At 37.8% G+C, this 19531-nt stretch overlaps 2 protein-coding genes across 2 annotated transcripts in view; one reads left to right on the top strand and one right to left on the bottom strand.

The window, feature by feature from the left end:
• Window positions 1-535: 535 nt before the first annotated feature.
• Window positions 536-14453, bottom strand: LOC108696581 (something about silencing protein 10). Its single transcript, XM_041569373.1, has 16 exons — window positions 14254-14453; window positions 11874-11958; window positions 11661-11717; window positions 10571-10627; window positions 10246-10363; window positions 9343-9420; window positions 9025-9149; window positions 7538-7684; window positions 7341-7412; window positions 5995-6035; window positions 5728-5824; window positions 5075-5215; window positions 3844-3968; window positions 2494-2551; window positions 1025-1132; window positions 536-679 (listed from the first exon to the last, which is right to left on the bottom strand). The coding sequence occupies exons 1-16, from the start codon at window positions 14265-14267 to the stop codon at window positions 590-592; spliced, it is 1413 nt and encodes a 470-aa protein (XP_041425307.1). The 5' UTR covers window positions 14268-14453; the 3' UTR covers window positions 536-589.
• An 80-nt stretch (window positions 14454-14533) lies between these two features.
• The window catches only part of ccdc30.L (coiled-coil domain containing 30 L homeolog), a 63072-nt gene continuing 58074 nt past the window's right edge, over window positions 14534-19531 (top strand). Inside the window, exons 1-2 of the mRNA XM_018226063.2 lie at window positions 14534-14967; window positions 16275-16491. Coding sequence (XP_018081552.1) covers window positions 16483-16491 — 9 coding nt within the window. The 5' untranslated portion in view covers window positions 14534-14967; window positions 16275-16482. The remainder of the gene's footprint in view (window positions 14968-16274; window positions 16492-19531) is intronic.

The following is a 19531-nucleotide window of genomic DNA, read 5'->3' as shown; positions in this document are numbered from 1 at the left end:
AGGTACAGCTAACAGCGGGACACGGACATTTTCTCTGAGCTGCAAACTTTGCCACTAACTGTGTGTGAGAGAGGCATTTCAATTACAGGTATGGGATCCGTAATCTGGAAATATTTGATCTAGAAAGCTCAGGATTACAGAAATGCTGTCGCCCATAGACTCTACTGTAATCAAATAATTCTTATTTTTAAAAATAACCTTTTTTTCTCTGTAATAATAAATCAGTAGCTTGTACTTTATCCAAACTAAGATAGAATTAATCATTCTTGAAAGCAAAACCAGCCTTTTGGGTTTATTTAATGTTTACATGATTTTCTAGTAGACTTAAGGTATGAAGATCCAAATTACAGAAAGATCTGTTATCTGAAAAACCTCAGGTCCCTAGAGCATTCTAGATAACAGGTTCCATACCTGTACTACATTGTCCCTCAACAGGTATGATATAAGAGATACTCCAGGTATGGTAAACATCTGTTTGGCAAATAATCTAGTAAACCTCCCCCCCACACAAAAAAAATAAAAGCACAAAGTCACATGATGATTATAAAACTTTATTATACATATATGAGCAGTGGCTCTTTGAAACTCTTCACTTAAGTTTAATGCTTTTCTTGACTCCTGCTCGAATTCCAGATAATTCCCCAGAATATCTGGTTTCTTCTTTACGCACCTCACGAACCTGAAAGATGAAGGTAGAGGTTAAGCATTAAACAAATAGGTTGAAGTTAAAGGCTCTCACCAGTGTCTAGCACAAGGATGTCCATCTATTTACAAAATATTGCAACATATCTTAATCATGTGCTGGATTTCAAATTGCTGGTCACTGGTTAGACATTCCAAGTCTAACAGAACACACAAACCTATGAGTGCTACAGGACCACAATGCAATGTCTACTCTATTTCAGATTATGATAAATATACTCCCTAGTCTGCTTTTCATATTGTTATGCCCATATGATCTGCACAACTACGGAATAAAAAAAAAGATAGGGAAAAAAAAGGATTATATGCAGTTTAGATATACCTGGCCCTTTCTGCGAATTTTAGCACGTCTGAATTTTTCTCTGTGTTTAACTCTGGGATTCCGGTCCAACTTCTTTCTTTTAGGTGTAAGTCCTTTATTCTTTGCAATCTGAAATGAGACAGTCATCAGAATTCATGAAACTAGAACTATATAATTCTATTAGATATAGGCATTTATAAAAATTCCTAGCAGTTTTCAGTACCCCCACTTTAATAACAGCCCCCCCAAAAAATTCTATATATTGAATCAGTCTGCAGAAATCTAGTGTCTCACAGCTTTTCCTATTTTTGCTCTCACATTGGCCTTTACAAGTCTAATGGTACGCAGAGCAATAACAATGCTGATAAACACTGTTTAGATCTCCTTCCACCTCATATGTGTGCACATTGTCAGGACTGGATCTGTGCTGGCTATGAACTAGAAAACAGCTGGGCCTTCTCAAAAAAAGAGAGAAAAGAAAGAAGAAGAAGAAGAAGAAGAAAAAAAAAAAAAAAAGAGATGTCCCCTATCTGGGGTAATAAATACCTCCCACACTTTAATTCGGTGCCATAAATTTTAAGGTGGGCAGCCGCAGGAATCAAAACGTTAGGAGATATTATAGCTGATGGGGACTGTAAACAATTTAATGTGCTCCAAACCAAATTTCAATTCCCTGCAAATATGGCATTCAGGTACCTGCAGTTAAAACATGCCTTTCAGTCTCAATTTCCTCGTAGACCTCTAGTGGTCACTGATACTACCCTGGAACTATATCTCCACCAACCAAATTTGGCCAAGGTGCTATCCTACATGTACATCATATTGATGCAGTCAAATACAACCCAAATAAACCGAGTCAAACAGCGGTGTGACGATATCCCAGACCTGGAGGAAGAGATGTGGAAAGATGCCCCAGCTTACTATATCTAGTAGGAACATATACATACAGATCAAATTCCTTAATAGAGTATACCTCACCCCACAAAGATTCGTTAGAATCTATCCAGGGGTCTCAGACCAGTGTCCTAAATGCCGCAGAGCGGTGGGAACCTTCTTCAATGTCATCTGGGAGTGCCCAATAATACAGGGACTTTGGCGAGAGGATGTTATTTTTACAATAAATACGTTTATTTTATTTATTTGCATATTAGTATTTGGGTATGAAAGCTGCCATACAGCGCAATGTATTGAAGTAAAATAAAACAGGACTCAGGCTCCATTAAAACAGCAAACCCAGTGGTCCAATGCTACATTTGTTTTTTCCAAAGCCATGGATGTTTATATTTGTACATGGCTGTAAACTCCCCTTCCTAAAGATGCAGTGGAGTGAATGCTGATATAAAAAAGGTCCCAGGTTTATCGACTGTATCACACAGTGCCCACTGCTCATACTCAAGGCAAAGTGCAAAAGGTTAACACTTTTTTCCCCACAGTCAAGCTCAGTTCAGATGCAGATACACAGTCACATGCACAGCAATCTGAAGTGTTACCTGGTAAGTGATAGCTCTTTTTGCATTTGGATCCATTTCTTCAGATGGAAGGTCAGTGCTGAAAAGGCAGAGTAAAATATTTTAGAAATGGCACCAAATCTGCAGTAACACATACACCTACAAGTCATCATTCAGATTTTTATGATTAATCCCACTTCATTTTTTACTCACGTGTTTTCATTTTCAGTTAAATAATTTTCATGTGTGTTTGGGACCCTTGCAAAATATTTTGAGTTATTAACATCCATAGTTCCGAATGAAATTTCCTGTAGGCCTATGTGTCACAAGCCAACAAAGAATATAGAATCGGCATGGACCTATCTGATACTGGATCATTTATTGTTGGCTTTTATGGTTTACAAGAGCTCTGAGAGCCCATAAAACTTTTCCTGCAAGTGGCTATTTACCGTATATACTCGAGTATAAGCCGACCCGAGTATAAGCCGAGGTACTTAATTTTACCTACAAAAACTGGGAAAACTTATTGACTCGAGTATAAGCCTAGGGTTAGAAATGCATCTTAGGACATCTTCAGCAGAACACATGCTCCTGTGTGCGCTCTGCTAGGGAAGAAATAGCCTCTTATTCACTGATCCGAAGAGGCTGCAGTAACACCTCCGTGCTGCCCACACTTACTGTTTTAATCTCCCCCCTCATGACTTGGTCCTCCCTCTTTAGCCCTCAGTTCTCACTCACACTCACGCAGAAGTGTGTGTTCTGCTGAAGACCTAAAATGCTTTCTTCAAGTATTGGTGTATAGATAGACTCCGTGCTTTGTGTTGTTGTAATCGGTATGGCAGCACCCACTTAAATCATGGGACCCACTAGTCCCTGGGGATAAATATAGTATATAGAGTGGCGGTGCGCTCTTGTGCTTCTTTATATCGGGCCGGCTGAAGACCTTGTCTCTATATCACTATACACAGTTTTTTTTCCATTAGGAACAAACACGGAGGAGATCCCCATTGCCTCCACACGCTAAATGCACAGAAACTTCAGGACCCGATAGTTGCAGAGCGATCGTACAGCTGCATACTCTGCACAACTACAGAGGAGATCCCCAGTATACATACATATACTAACACTACCTTTCTAATTAAATGTGAGTAGAGCCGATTGTATCAACCATCCAACGGTATTACATGATATCACATTTTTTCTTTTTTGCAGATATATGACTCGAGTATAAGCCGAGGTAGACTTTTTCAGCACATTTTTGGTGCTGAAAAACTCGGCTTATACTCGAGTATATACGGTAATGCCCCTGCAGGAATGGCCCACGGTGATATGTTCACCTTCCCTTATTTCACAAACACCCCTGCATACAATGCAGCTTTAAATGTTGCTTACACAAGATCATCTTTTCCACGATTTCTCTTCTTTAAGACGTTCTCTTCCATTTGCTTATAGTATTTCAAAGCAGCTTCTTCATCCAGGTCAGAATCTTCTTCATGCTGGATCTCCGACAAAGGTCTCTATAAAACATACATAAGATGCCACGTTTGTAAAAAGCAAAATGGCTTGATGCAATAGGATAAATAAGAAGGGCCAGCAAACACAGGAAATAAAAATCACACATTACATACAGTATATTGTTATTTTATACATGACATTTGTATGTGTAGATTAAATAAGAAGTGAAGCTGAAGGCAGCTCAGACTTTTGTTGAGCATAAAAGGTACATTGCAGGTTTGATTTGTTCTCTGCATTTTTTTTTAGCACAGCACTAAAGTTCTTGAAATAAGCCCATGCCACATCAGTTCAGTGCCAGGAATACAACTTTCAGTCTAACTAGGGCTGCCACACTAAAGAATTTTACATTCAACTCAATGGGAGGCAGCAAGAGCTGATAGGGTTCTTTGTCTCTATGCCAAACCACAGTGGACAAAACAACCAAAATTCATACCATGTATCAAGCTTCAGACAACATATAAAAGATGTCTGAACAATTTTGGTACAAAGATGTTGCAATAAAACCAGGTCTTCTATTTTAAAGAGACAATTTAACATGTGCAGGATAAAAGTAAACAAATGCACAACTTTTTGACCCATGTATGGGGCTTTCTGACCTACCGGTCAGACCAATATCAAGATTGGCTAAATATCGATCGGGCGGGTTTAAAAATTCCATTGGATGAAGACCATATTGACTCAGTTGTCCCAAAGGTTGGCATTTACCAAAATTGTTGTCTGATTGCTGATCCAAGAGCCATAGATCAGACCAGCCCAATATGGCTCATTCCAGAGTTTTTATTTTCCCAGCATCACAAGAGAGAAGTCTATGTCTGTCTGGTTTCTAGGGTTGTGATCTCTTATGTAAGCAACTGTAAATGGCACTTGCAATAATACAGAGAAAATCACACAGAGAGTAAACACTGTTTGGAAGCATTATAATCCTCCAAGGTGGCAATTTGTCACTAAAATTGTAAATTCAGGCCCACAGGGTCTCAAAGCAGCTGTTCATGTTTACAGACAAGCTCTTGCAATCATTTATTGGTGTGCAGAGTTAATGATGTCCTGTTTAGATATACAGGGTGTCTAGTATCGCTTTGGTTCAACAAACAACTTTAACAGCCCTCACCTTTGTGGCAGCTTTCTTAGAAGACTTTGGTAAGCTGGAGGAATCTTTCTGCGCCACTTTAGTTCCCTTGAAATCTTGAGTTAGAAGTTGCTTGATTTCTGAGGACAATCTTTGATCCACAACACTCAAATCGTTTATCAGCTTCATACAACACAACAGAGAAAGAATATTACACTATCACTAAAAGAAAAGCCCAATTTACTGTACAAAACTTTATGAATTACAGGTATGGGACCTGTTATCCAGAATGCTTAGGACCTGGGGTTTTGTGAATAATGGATCTTCATACCTTTAGTGTACTAGAAAATCATGTAACCTAACATTACAAAAATTCCAATAGGCTGGTTTTGCTTCCAGTAAGGATTACTTATACCTTAGTTTGGATCAAGTACAAGGTACTGTTATTATTACAGAGAAAAAAGAAATCATTTAAAAAAAATGTTACTTTCGAATGCAAAACACAAAACCTAAAATATTGCTAAATTTGCACAATTGGGGCAAAGCCTATAAAAATGGTGACAAATATTAGGAGAGGACCCATATTCTCATGACCAAGAAAACATCTGTACACTAGTAATTAACTTTTCCCTGCCTTTTTCTAGTCTTATAGCTTATTGAAAAATGAAAACTTGAAAATCATATCTTTTACTCACATTTCTATAAGTTACAAGCCTTTCTATTACAGGATGACCATGGATTGAGATTCTCTTGGCTTTCAGGATTAAATAATAGCTGATGTTTGTGCAATAACTGCAAATAAAAGATCAATATATCAAATAAACAATAAATAAACAATTTGTTAATATAGTGCAAAAGGTATGAAACCTGCAGCACTTAAGATACTGTCCCATAATGCTCTTACATTTCACAACACCCAAAGTGCCTTAGGTTACCTACTTCTAACATGAAGGTTTCCTTACTTTAAATATAGCTGGTATTTTGTTTGAAGGTATTTACTTCCCTAAAAAGCAAATTAAAGAAATAGTTCATTCTTTTTTGGAAAAACATAAAAAATTCTTTCAAATGCAGAAAAAGCACATTCATAAAAACAAAGTGTGTGTTCATCTTATACAAAACCGGCAAATAGACATTATAGAACAGAGTGTAGAAGCTGGTGCTACTTGCAGTACCTTTTAAAGTGGACCTCTCTCTCAGACACAAAAAGCTGTATAACAAAATTCCTTTTCAAATTAAACATGAAATCCAATTTCTGTTTTTTATTAAAGCATTCATAGCTGTTGTAAGCTCATTTAAACATCTCAGCTGTCAATCAAATATTGTCTGCCCCTCCTCTATGCCCTGGGCATAGAGGTGGGGCAGACAATTACTTTCACTTTCCATTCAGCACTTCCTAGAAATTGCTGCTCTCCACACATTCCCTCATTCTCTTCACAGTTTAATGGTATAGCCAGAGCACGGGATGGACATCAGGTCCCCCATTCTAGTGCACAAACAAGATTCAGAGATGATACAAGGCTTGCCTTAATAACAGTGTCCACAAAATGGCTCCTACCTGCTTGCTATAATAATGAATTCCCAGACTGGAGGAAACAGGATTCAAATAATTTAAATAGTGTAATTAAAGTTCATTTTGCTTGACTGATGTGATAATAGGATAATGAATAATTTTTTTGGGTGACGGGTCCACTTTAAATTATGGGCGTATGCCCATAAAGACTCTACTATCTTACTGATGCGTTAACTCAGTGATCCCCAACCAGTAGCTCGTGAGCAACATGTTGCTCTCCAACCCCTTGGATGTTGCTCCCAGTATCCTCAAAGTAGGTGATTATTTTTGAATTTCAAGCTTGGAAGCAAGTTTTAATTGCATAAAAATTAAGTATACTGCCAAATAGAGCTTGCTGTAGTCTGCCAGTCAACATAGGGGCTACCAAATAGCCAATCACAGCCCTTTTTTGGCACCCCAACGGACTTTTTCATGCTTGTGTTGCTCCACATCTCTTTTTACATTTGAATGTGGCTCACGGGTAAAAAAGGTTGGGGATCCCTGCGTTAACTAGTAGGTAAGTTGTCTTAAACAGGAAATGAAGATACAACATCCCTGAGAAGGTTTGTAAGACTGTATTTGTAACTGGAGTCAGAACAGACTTAATAATTGGGATGCCTAAAAGACATTCTTTGTTCTGGTATAAAAAAAAAAAAAAAAAAACTGACCAGAATTTTTTATTAAAATATATTAAAGAAAGTCTGATTTTTAGATGGAGAAACTGCAATATTCATGTAGTGCATCATGCCAATTTGTTACCTTTCCTTTAGGAATGGTTCCATCCTCCACCAGTTTAAGCAATGGCTCCAGGTAATTTTTCACTTCTGCCAACTATAAAAAAGAAATTAAGCACATTTTCAATATTGTGTGCGTGTATATATATATATATATATATATATATATATATATATATATATATATATATATATTTATATATTAACAGAAGTCATCATTACCTTGAGTTTTAAATCTTGCATAAGTTCCAGTAACTCAGGAGATTCCTTCTTGAGCAGCTTTCTCTTTTCTTTTTCAGACATTTTGTTTAAGTCTTTAACGATTTTTTGTTCCGATTGCTTCTCTTCACTTTGCTTTTCTGCAAATGCCTAAAAATACGTTTTAGATAACAATATAGTTATTAAAAAAAGCTTCTATATGCTCTTTGCCTCATGAAGTATCTGGTATTTTCTCTCATTGAAACTAAATGGTAAGTACCAATGACTATGCCTATTGCGCTTTCATGTGATAACAGTCCCCTCGAAACCCAAAAGCATTTTTAGGATTATAAGCAGAGGGTGATTATCATAGGCAGCTCTTGGTTGCTTTTGTCTCAGAACTAGCAAACACCACTTGTGCATCTTAAACATGAAGGTGTTCACATGCAAACGTAACTACTTTGAACATAAACTGGGGCTACACTTGCATAAATATCTTAAACAGGAGTCACAAAATTACCCCTTCCACCTTTATTTCACAAATTGCTTTTTCTGCAAAACAGATCATTTATTAAGAAGCCATTTAAATTTCATATATGCATTTAATTATCTTAGAGTTCAGCTATGTTCTCAGATTAGACTTTGTCCCGACATTCAAACCAATTACTGTCTGATAAATCATTAAAATAATGGAAAACTCTTCGAAAAACTTTGAAATTCGAATTCTAAAAGACCAACCAAAATTAAGTCGAAATTTGTTTTTGGCCAAATAGGTCCATTTTGATCGAATAGGTCCATATTCGAAGTAATAGCGCATTCGATTAAATTCAAATCAAAGTTTTTCCACCAATTGACTCCAAATAGGTTCTAGGAGTACCCCCATAGGCTAAAACAGCAATTCGGCAGGTTTTAGATGGCGAATGGTCGAAGACGAATTTTTAAAGAGACAGTACATAATATACTTCGATATTCGAAGTTTCGAATTTTTTTCAAATGCGATGTGGAATCTGCCCCTAGGAATCATATGTGCAAAGTAAAGTAAATTAGCTTTGCAGCCTCAGTTCATCTGAAGGGACAGCTTGCAAGGGCACTCAGGATTCACATTTGTTGATTTGAATTTCTGAGAGATTATTCGCGAGAATGGGCATGTTTCCACCTGTACAATTGCACCAAAATTGCAGAATAACAGACCGTTGGATGCACTAGCAGCCAGTTTTATACACATGCAGTTGATCTGGCTCAAGTCACTTGCAAAGCAGAGCTACAGAGAGCATTGCCCTCCTATCCTGCATAACAGAAAGAGGTTTCTGGCTCCTGACATACTGCAAGTATCTCAAAATGGGCACTTTTTAAAATGACAGAGTTCAGAAGCAAAATAAGACACATTATATGCATGTAGGGTTTTTGCAGTTTGCACAATAAAGATTACCCTATCGTCTGTCAGAAAATTATAAGATAATACGCAGTCACTGTGTGCTCCAAGGTAACATGAGAAAAACACAGGTAGGTACCTCAATAAAATCCAAACCATAGTCTTCCTCATTAAGGGATTTTGCCAATCGCCTCTGAATATTTTGTGCTTCTTCCTCTTCTTCTTCTGCCTCAGCATCTATTTCTTCTTTGCTTTTCTTTACTTCTGCAAAGGTTATTGGAGATGCTTGGGTTATTGAACACTGGCTGTACAGCACAAAACAACAAATACATTGCCTAAAAGAAATTCTGCAAAGCATGTTCTGTTGCTATTTGGGTCAGTTCCTTGAAAAACCATAGAACAGCGTTGTGTGCTGGCAAAAAGCCATACCATTTTGTCATGATAAAACACAACATACTTTTTGTGCTGTATTCAGCGTAGTCTGTGTCGTAATAGATCTTCTTCCTTTGTCCCCATGCCATTTCATCCGGAAGTCCTAGAAATAACACAGCAAATGGTGTTCATTGCATATAAAATCCTTGCATTTTACAGTACAAACAGCAATGTTAATGTTTCCCTCCAATAATACATGTACTCCAATACTTTACTACGACATGCCACTTTTTTTTAATCTCTAACTTCTCTCAATATAAATGCTTGGATGTAATATATGGAATATGGAAGTCATAAACTACTGTAGAACCCCTATTTTACGTTTACCAGGGGACTAGAAAAAATTGTGTAAAATACAGGAAAATGTAAAATCAGGGAAATGTAAGATATAGGTGGGACCACAAAACTACAATGTAAAAATGAGAGAAAACTTTAAATCAGGGGATGTAAAATTGAGGTTTCACTGTTTATTAAAAACTATGAGGTTCAGAGTTATATTACCAGGAAAACTATATAACAATTATAAGATGCTGTAAATTCATAGCCTGTTCCAACTCCATACATTTTATTATTGTGGTGAGACTCGCACTACAACAGCTAATTCAAATGGGGAAACCAATAATTTTAACAGCAATCACTGCTCCAAACCAGGTTAAGCTACTCCAAGAAGCAGCATGCCAAATAGTAGCAAGAATGAATACTTTCGGTTTTGCTCTAATTAAGCACAGTTTTGTTTTAGTGAAAGATACAGATAAAGTGCTGCTTTTTCATACTGATATTTTTCTTGGAATAAAACGTTTTAAACCTTCAGCAGCAATATACAAAAGTTACCCAAATCTTGTAGGCCTGTTACCCAAATCTTGTAGCCATGTTTGAAAAATATTATCAAATACACAAAGTACAAAGGATCTGGAATATAAAGCCCAACCATCATTACGACGCTCTTCTAGGTCACTTTCCATCGAACTTTGGTCACCATCATCTTCTTCCTCCTCCTCCTCCTCCTCCTCATCTTCTTCATGGATGTCAAGAGGCATAACCTCATCCTAAATATATAAAATCATTTGATATTGTTTATTATTTTCCACTGTGAACACAATGGTGGTCAAAACATCCCACCTACATAGGCCTAAATATTCTGGGCTGAAGATGGAACATAATAAACAATATATCAGGTTCAGCTCTGCTACATACACTGGGGCAACACACTTGACTTAACATAACCCTCCCCCTTTGTTATTGCATGTACATACCTCACTGTCCATTTGCTCTTCATCGCTGTCAAATTCCACTCCTCTTTTCATTAAGCTCTGCAACACATATGTTAGCATAAGATACAGCAATGTCCATATGCTGGGTATAATTTTTGTCTCAGACCCATTTCAGTTCATTTTAAATAGAAAATAGTAAATTATTTCAAATGATGGAAAGTGTAGATATTGTAGGATAAAAATGTATTCATCTACACATATACAACACCACTATAGTATATAATACTACGATCATCCTCTAAATTATATCCATCTAAACAGAGCTTAGTGAGAATTAAATTTCACATGACTATGTGTACTATAATAAGGTACAGTCGGTTTTAACTATGATATTAAAAGGTAATTACCTGTATTTGGTCATGGAACTCCTCAGTAACTTATAATATCCTTCTATTTTACAGTAGGGATCAGGGGTACACGATTCACTATATAATCTGCAAGATGAGCCTTTTACTTGTTATTAATATCCTTATAAATGCATGTTCTGCAATCAGAACTAGAGCCCTGTGGTGGCATTCTAGAGAGAGAGATCTCGAAGACCATCACACATTTTTAAATTTCACGGAAACACAATAATTAATGCACTTATAGTGCTGTAATTCCCACTGAAATTCAAGTATGAGAATCACAGGCTGAGGGAGAATGACCGCTGTTCAGGTTTTTATTGTGCATCCACATTACATTTTTCAGGCACCAAGGGTCTTTCTAGCAATCGTTCTGCCTCAGCCTGGGATTCTCATACTTGAATATCTGTATGGATACAAATTTTTAAATTGAAGTGTCATGCCTTTAAAAATGTGTTGATCTGTGAGATATCTCCTTTAACAAAAAAGGAAAGGACCAGCCTTTAAGATCAATGCATTGGCTAGGAGATACGTCCCCCCAAGATAATACAACCACACAGGGCAGTGTGATGAAATGACAAGATGAAGAAGTAAAAAGTAAGGACAATTCCACAATATGGAATTTACTTTGACATGAGTATTGTGTTTTTTTTTGTTTTTTTAACATATGCGTTGTAGAGAATTCTTTACTGGTGAGGACCATATACATAAGCAAGTTAGTTACATACCTTTAATTTCTCCTCATGGTAGTTATCAATCTCATCATTGAAATAGTCAGAAGATATCTGTTACAAGATAAATAACATGCTAGTTCAAACTCTTCATCCTTGCATCCCCCAAAACACAAATAAAACTGGTATTACAGCAAACAAATATATACTTGGGGACACTATTATTCCATGTATATGAGGTCTGGAAAACAATTAAGTTTCACTTTGTACCTCTTTAGTGGAAGGGATGTCTGCTTTAGCCAAGGATTCATCATAAACATCCTCATCTACTTTTGGTTTCTGAAACCTCTGACTCCTGCAATGATAATTTGCTTCAAGTTATTCACCAAAATAACAGATTATTATTCATTTATACAGATCCCTCCCCCATATGTTGTTAGACCATGACTCCCAGCATCTGGAGCCCAAAGTTAAGAAACAGGAATAAAGATGGAAAGTCAAGTCTGCTACTACATACTCACTGTAACAGACACCCACTTGCTCTAGTACCTAATAGATATAGATATAGAGATATATATATATATATAAAATGTATATATATATTATAAAATGTATAATTAAACCATAGAATTCTTAATGAATCAGATGAAAATTGAGCATAGGACTGGCCAGATATGGGATGACTGACGTAGTTGGCCAGCTTAAATATATTGCAATATATGGACAAACAATCCCTGTTTTGTTTAAAGGGTAAGGCATTTTTCAGTAGCAGTATGCACAAAATGTCGCTGTCTTAAATATATTGATAATGGGTTGAGTGCAGAGGAGTCTTGTATTTGTCTATGTTTTTTGTGGTCACAGCCTCATTGCACCCCCGCCTAATGATTTTAAAAACTAGTGGTGAGCACAACTTTCCCCTGTTTGTTAGATATAGATATAGATATATATATTTGATGCACCAAATCATTCATGAATAGCGGCGTGCCAGATCCTGAATTCGGCCAAACATGATCTATTTTTGTTAGTATTTGGATGAATCCGACAGGACCACCTTCCCTTCCTACCCTCTGAATTCTGCACCGTGTGTGTCTGACTCCAGTTTTGAAAGGGCCACCTGGGCCAACCACCCAAATCATTTGCATATTTGAGGATACTGCACAGTTTTCCTAATGAACAAGAAGACAATTGCCATTTATGAAACAAAATAAATTTGAAGTTCAACTGGTTAAAGTGTCACAAATCCATTTAAAGGGGTGGTTCACCTTTAAAGGAATTGTTCAGTGTAAAAATAAAAACAGTGTAAATAGACAGGCTGTGCAAAATAAAAAATGTTTCTAATATAGTTAGTTAGCCAAAAATGTAATGTATAAAGTCTGGAGTGATTTGATGTATTTTATGTCAGTCAGATCACTACTTCCTGCTTTTCAGCTCTCTTGGTTTACACTGACTGGTTACCCTGGCTACCAGGCAGTAACCAATCAGAGACTTGAGGGGGGGGCCACATGGGTCATATCTGTTGCTTTTGAATCTGAGCTGAATGCTGAGGATCAATTACAAACTCACTGAACAGAAATGTACCATGTGGCCCCCCTTCAAGTCGCTGACTAACTCAGAGTTATAGAGCTGAAAAGCAGGAAGTTGGATTCTGGCTGTTTTATTAATCTGTTCACTTCAGCCTTTATACATTACATTTTTGGCTAACTAACTATATTAGAAACATTTTTTATTTTGCACAGCCTATGTATTTATCCAGTTTTTCATTTCACACTGAACTGTTCCTTTAAGGTAACTTTTATTATGTTATAGAACTTTTCAATTGGTTTTCATTATTTATTTTTTTTATAATTATTTGTCTTTTTCTTCTGACTCTATGCAGCTTTCAAATGGACGTCGCTGACCCCTTCTAAAAAAACCCCCCCCCCAAATGCTCTGTAAGGCTAAAACTGTATTGCTATTGTTACTTTTTATTACTCAGCTTTCTATGCAGGCCCTCTCCTATACATATTCCAGTCTCTTATTCAAATCAATGCATGGTTGCTAGGGTAATTTGTACCCTAGTTACCAGATTGCTTAAGCCAGAGCTGCTGAATAAAAAGCTAAATATCTCAAAAACCTTCAATAATAAAAAATGAAAACAAATTGCAAATTGTCTCAGAATATCACTCTCTACGTCATACTAAAAGTTCTCAAAGGTGAACAACCCCTTTAAGCCTTAGAGGATTCTGTGCTATACTAAGCATCACTAAACACCGCTTTCCAGGGCAGACACATTTTGTTGTACAACACATGGCACCCCTGAAAAATAAGTATATTTACAGATATGTAAGTAACTTTATCCAACACATTAAAAAAAAAACCAATTGAATGAAGAGTCCTTTAGGCTGACTGTCATTAACACAGACATATCTTGAAGGATTTAGCACTTCCAAGCAGGGTTTTAGGGTTGTACAGCTATTACAGCAGACCATTTGCTATTCTCAATATAAAAAATATGGATATATCCGGCATGTCTCATCTACAGTACCCCCTCTCCTGTTCCCCGCATGCGAACCATACAGTATGCTGGGAGATCCCGTGGAACAAAGTTGGATTTCCGTGTAACTGTTCCGTCCTTTAATCAATAATCCCTATCCTAGTCACAACTCCGTACCTGCGAGTCTTCATGCTGTCTGCTCAGCAACCCTCCGCACGCCTGGGACTACTTCCTGTCCTTCCCCAAATAGCGCCCTCTGAAACCAAACAAACCACTAAGTTCCGGACCACTCTTTCAGTTTCTACTCCCACACATATACCATGTACTTCCTCCTTAGAGCTCCAGGCGCACTCTATAAGCAGTATCTTTCTGAATATTAGTTGCAGCCGGACGTATTTGGCACTTACACCAGTTTGGCTAGCAGCTGGTGCTTACGCTGTTGCTATGACGACCGCCGAAAGTAGGAGGAGCCACGAAATAGGGAGGCAGTGCCCTGCGCTTAAGTAAAAGTGTTGTTCTGAGGCGCAGTGCAAGTGCATAGCTTGGGAGGATAACAGGGACGGGGAACTTTGCACGCACAGGGAAACCATCCTCCCTTGTGGGGTGAGCGGTGACAGTCAGGGGGACCCTATGGTGGGATTAGTCTGCAGTGACTGAGAAGTGACTGACTGCTGCAGGGTGTTTAGCTGCAGGGAGCTCTGACGAGAGCAATGCGATGTGGGCTCGGGTCATGCGCCGGGAAAGAGGCTTATAATATACATACTGAGCTGAGGTCATGTCTGCAACTGCATGGAGCTGCCTAGGGAGGAGAAGGCAGTCAGGCGGATCTGTCTATTGCTGAGCTCCCAGGACACACGGGCAGGCAACAGACTGGGCGTGTAATTGTGCCAGGTAAGTACCAATAGATCAGAGAATGAGTGGGTTAGACAAGTAGTGTGACATTTAAATAAGGAGTGTGCCAGCTTAGCTAGGAGGGGGCTGGTAGTGCTTACTATAACAGTAAGGGGATAGAATGCTAAGGGAATAAAATAATACATAAAAGTAAGGAGATAGAATGATCAAGGGTTGACTAATGTCTAATTTTCAAAATCAGCCCCAAACTAGCCAAGAGGCACTTCTAAATTAGCCCAAAAATAGGACAATATTTACAGCGAGAAAAAAATCTAAAAAAATAAAATATATGTGAAAATACGTTTTTTTTAAATTTTCACTGATTTGAAAATGAAGTAAAATGGGACAGATTTGCCCGTCACTAGGGACGTAACTACAGAGGGGGCCCCAGGAGGAATAGGGAACAAATGAGGCCCTAATTCATATACAATTTCAATAAATATTGGGAAAACAGGTCAACCTATAGACATTATGGTAGCCAGCAGATTTTTGCCCCAAAATTGTCTGAAACTGAGAAAACGCAAGAATGCTTAAGAGAGACACGAGACTGGGGTACAGAGCCCGAAATCTGGTAACTTCCGCCTTCTAAACAAGACAGTCCCATGCATGCTGGGTATTGTAGTCTTACATTAAACTTGGTAGTCAGCAAATTGTTAAACAAAAACTACATTACCCAACATGCATTGGGAGACACAGGCTTGGCAAATTAGGGCAACAAAAAACGTTGGCTGGTTTCCAAAGTACAAACTAGCCAAAGGCCCAAAAGTACTACAAAATCCATACTTTGGTTGGTTTGTACTTTAAAAACTCGCCTGTGCTTTAAATTAGTAGCCCAATTTTTCTGGAAACCCACCAACCTGGCAACCCTGGAATGATCTGAAATTAAAGAGATGGAATAGCTATGAGGGCAAAAGGACGGAATGGTCCATGAGAGCATGGGGGCGGAATGCTCTATGAGACAAAGGGACGGAATGGTCTACTAGAGCATGGGGGTGGAATAGTCTATGAGAGCAAAGGGATAGAATGCTCTGAATGAGTAGAAGGAAGATTATGAAATTGACAGTGACACCAGACAGGAGTTTGGGATTTGGTGCAAGTGAAGTAACACCAGGTTATTGCTATGCTTGTACAACTATGTATGACAACTTACAGTTGGGTTTTGTTACTCTGATCCAGTTATTATCAGAATTACACAAAGTTGTGCTTTAATGTGAATAACGGGAGGTATGAATCTGCATCACACAAGGACTTAAATAATATATATCTATATATAATATAGAAATGAGTTTATTTTTCTCTTCTTGCAGGACCCTGTAATATCATCCAAATGCAGCACCTACCTTCATCCATTCCACTTGCAACTCCAATATTTATTCCTGTCCATCTACTGACATCGCCTCATTGTGGGCACCCTGTTATGGATTATTTTAAGAAAAAAAGTGACTTTCTTCAGTAATGCCTGCTGTCATTGAATTTAGCTGAAGAGGCAAATCAGTGCTGAAGTAAAAAGACAGAATGGATGAGGTATGTCTTTTTCTTCTTATTGTAAGCTCTTTATTTTTTTTATTAAAGCACCAAACAACGACATTTAATCTTTTTTTTTTTATCTACATTTTAGATGAATTTAATAATCACTTAGCTCTATGGGGAAGGGACCTCCTTCCTACTGTCTCTCTTTCTGTATGGTACTGAAGCTCTATGGCCTTATCTGACTTTGTGTATATTTATTGTATTTATTATGTTACTTGTCCTCCCAGTGTTTACTTTTATATATTGTAATTTTTTATAGTGTACAGCGCTGTGGGTCCCTACAGCACTTTACAAATAAGTAATACATACATGCAAACAATCAATAGTAAAATGAAGACGCCATTAGTTTTCATTTAATATTGCGGTTGAACTAACTTGATTGCTCTTTAGTTATCTAGTCACTGATCCCAGCTGCTGGAAACCTATTCTGTGAGGCTATAGATTTTGTTATTGTTACTTTTGCATTAAATATATGCATCTCTTCAGCTTTCTGGAGTTGACCTTGTGAGGAAACTTTGGGTGACCTTCAGAAAACGAAGTGCCACAGATGATTTCCCTTCTGCGATTTACTTTATTGCCGATATTAAAAGAATTTCGGGGAGATTTGTTGTCTGCAGTAGTGCATATTTAAATGCGGCAACAAATCTCCCCATGTGCTATTATCCTAAGGCATCAGAGATCATTCTGTATTGTACCCTACAAAGTAAGCACTTTAACCCCTTTTGTTGCCAAAACAGGAATACCTTGATGGAAGGGCCCATTCAGTAAGGCTTAGAGGAGCTTACGGCACACAAATTGTGACCCTTCTGGGGTTAAAGGGATACTGTCATGGGAAAAAAACATTTTTTCAAAATGAATCAGTTAATAGTGCTGCTCCAGCAGAATTCAGCACTGAAATCCATTTCTTAAAAGAGGAAACAGATTTTTTTATATTCAATTTTGAAATCTGACATGGGGCTAGACATTTTCCCAGCTGCCCCCAGTCATGTGACTTGTGCTCTGATAAACTTCAGTCACTCTTTACTGCTGTACTGCAAGTTGGAATGATATCACCCCCTCCCTCCCCCCCAGCAGCCAAACAAAAGAACAATGGGAAGGTAACCAGATAGCAGCTCCCTAACACAAGATAACAGCTGCCTGGTAGATCACAACATTCGATAGTAAAAACCCATCTCCCACTGAGACTCCTTCAGTTACATTGAGAAGGAAAAACACCAGCCTGCCAGAAATCATTCCTCTCCTAAAGTGCAGGCACAAGTCACATGGCTATGGGCAGCTGGGGAATTGACAAAATGTCTAGCCACATGTCAGATTTCAAAATTGAATATAAAAAAATCTGTTTGCTCTTTTCAGAAATGGATTTCAGTGCAGAATTCTGCTGGAGTAGCACTATTAACTGATGCGTTTTGAAAAAAAAAACATGTTTTCCGATGACAGAATCCCTTTAAGTAATAAAAGACGCTAAATTTGTCCAGGTGCAATAACCTGTAGCAACCACTGAGCTGGAAGCATATACTGGCCACCAGTTTAAAAGCAAACATCTTATTGGTTGCTATGGGTTACTGCACCTGGGCAAACTGTGCCTTTAATTATTAGAGCTCCATGCAATACTCTTTTGTGTCTAGAACCCCAGGGCTGCCCAGCACCTTGCTCCCCCCAGGTTCTCCCCAATTTGCTTCTTCTGAATCACACAAAAGCTAGGAGCATTCCAACGTTTTTTTTGTTTTTTTTACTTCCGGCCCACCTTCTGCTACTTCTGCATATAAAGTGTGGAGTAACACGCAAATCTCTTTGCCCAAAGTGCTAATAAACAGGGCCTTTGCAGCCTGTAGCTGTAGTTGAGGGTTGAATAACTTTCTGTACAAGCTATGAGCAAAAGTTTTGTTCCTACTGCTCCTTTGCATATTCTTTATTCATATTTGTCCAACTTCATCTATATCATCATTATTTCCCTTGCATGCAAATCAGTATTTAAGGCTTGTTTAGATTAGCAGAATTACCTTCATTCTTCATATGCAATGGGAAGCTGGATTGGTGTTATATTACAGACCAACCTCATTTTTTGCTGGATAATTAGTGACGGCCCCTAAGCTTAGCTTCTCAACAGCTGCTCAGAGCCCACTGAGCATGCGAGTGTCACAGATGTTGACCCCCTGTGACAAGTTTGAAGTCCTGGATCATTGCTGCTATTAACAAGCTGACACTTTAGGCTGGTGCAATAAGTTCGGTATATAAAATATGCCATTTTTAACCATATTCATTTTTAGGGTTTAGTTCTCCTTTAAAAACTGCTGACCTTTCCGATTTGCGTGTCTGTCTTTTACCATAAGCTGTAACGATTTTTAGGCCTATCTGTTAGATCACACCTAATGTCAAAAATGAAGCCTTTATTTACAATTTTTTTGAAAGCTAGTGCCATTACCTTAATTGGAAATGTAATGTGTTGCTTAGCACGCTAAAGTACAGCAGTCCAGCTGCAGTCAGGAATTATGATTATGACTTCACATTCTAATTTTAGGTGCAGTGTTTATGTCTTTAGTTTACATAACCGTAAGTAGCTGAAAAATGGTGCAATTGACAAAAAGGAAAAGTTCTTTCCTTTCATTAATATATGTCATAATCAGTTTGACTTTATGGGCAAAGCTTTGGGTTACTGGGGAAAAATAGTAACTTAGTGTCATAGTAACTTATTGCATTTATTGAGACCTGGGTTTTATTTTGTATTTTACTTTATAGCCATGCCCAAGACATTTAGATGTGGGTTTTAGGCATTAGATTTGATTGAATAGCTATGATCTGACAGATTGGCTGTTAAGATGCTAATTGGATCACTGTATAGAAGTGTGCACCCATTTAGTTCCAGGGTACTATTAACAACACAATATTTTGAATCTGTTATGCTAGCACATCGAAGTTGGATTGTACAACTACAAATATGTTGTCTGAGGTCTCATACATGAACCAGTGATCATACTGTACATATGGGCCATAGATGTTAAAGAAGAGAGATCACACCATAGTAGGATTGTACAAC

This window comes from Xenopus laevis, chromosome 7L (genome assembly GCF_017654675.1).
Source record: "Xenopus laevis strain J_2021 chromosome 7L, Xenopus_laevis_v10.1, whole genome shotgun sequence".
NCBI lineage: Eukaryota > Metazoa > Chordata > Amphibia > Anura > Pipidae > Xenopus > Xenopus laevis.
The sequence above is the reverse complement of the archived record's forward strand: the minus strand, read 5'-3'. Positions and strand labels throughout refer to the sequence as shown.

Excerpts from the sequence above, each read along its gene's own strand:
- LOC108696581 (XM_041569373.1), bottom strand. Across the intron at positions 9,421-10,245 it reads AGAAGAGCGTCGTAATGATG|GACTTCCGGATGAAATGGCA; the intron begins GTTGGGCTTTAT and ends TGTTATTTCTAG. Across the intron at positions 5,825-5,994 it reads AAATACCAGCTATATTTAAA|TTATTGCACAAACATCAGCT; the intron begins GTAAGGAAACCT and ends TTTTATTTGCAG.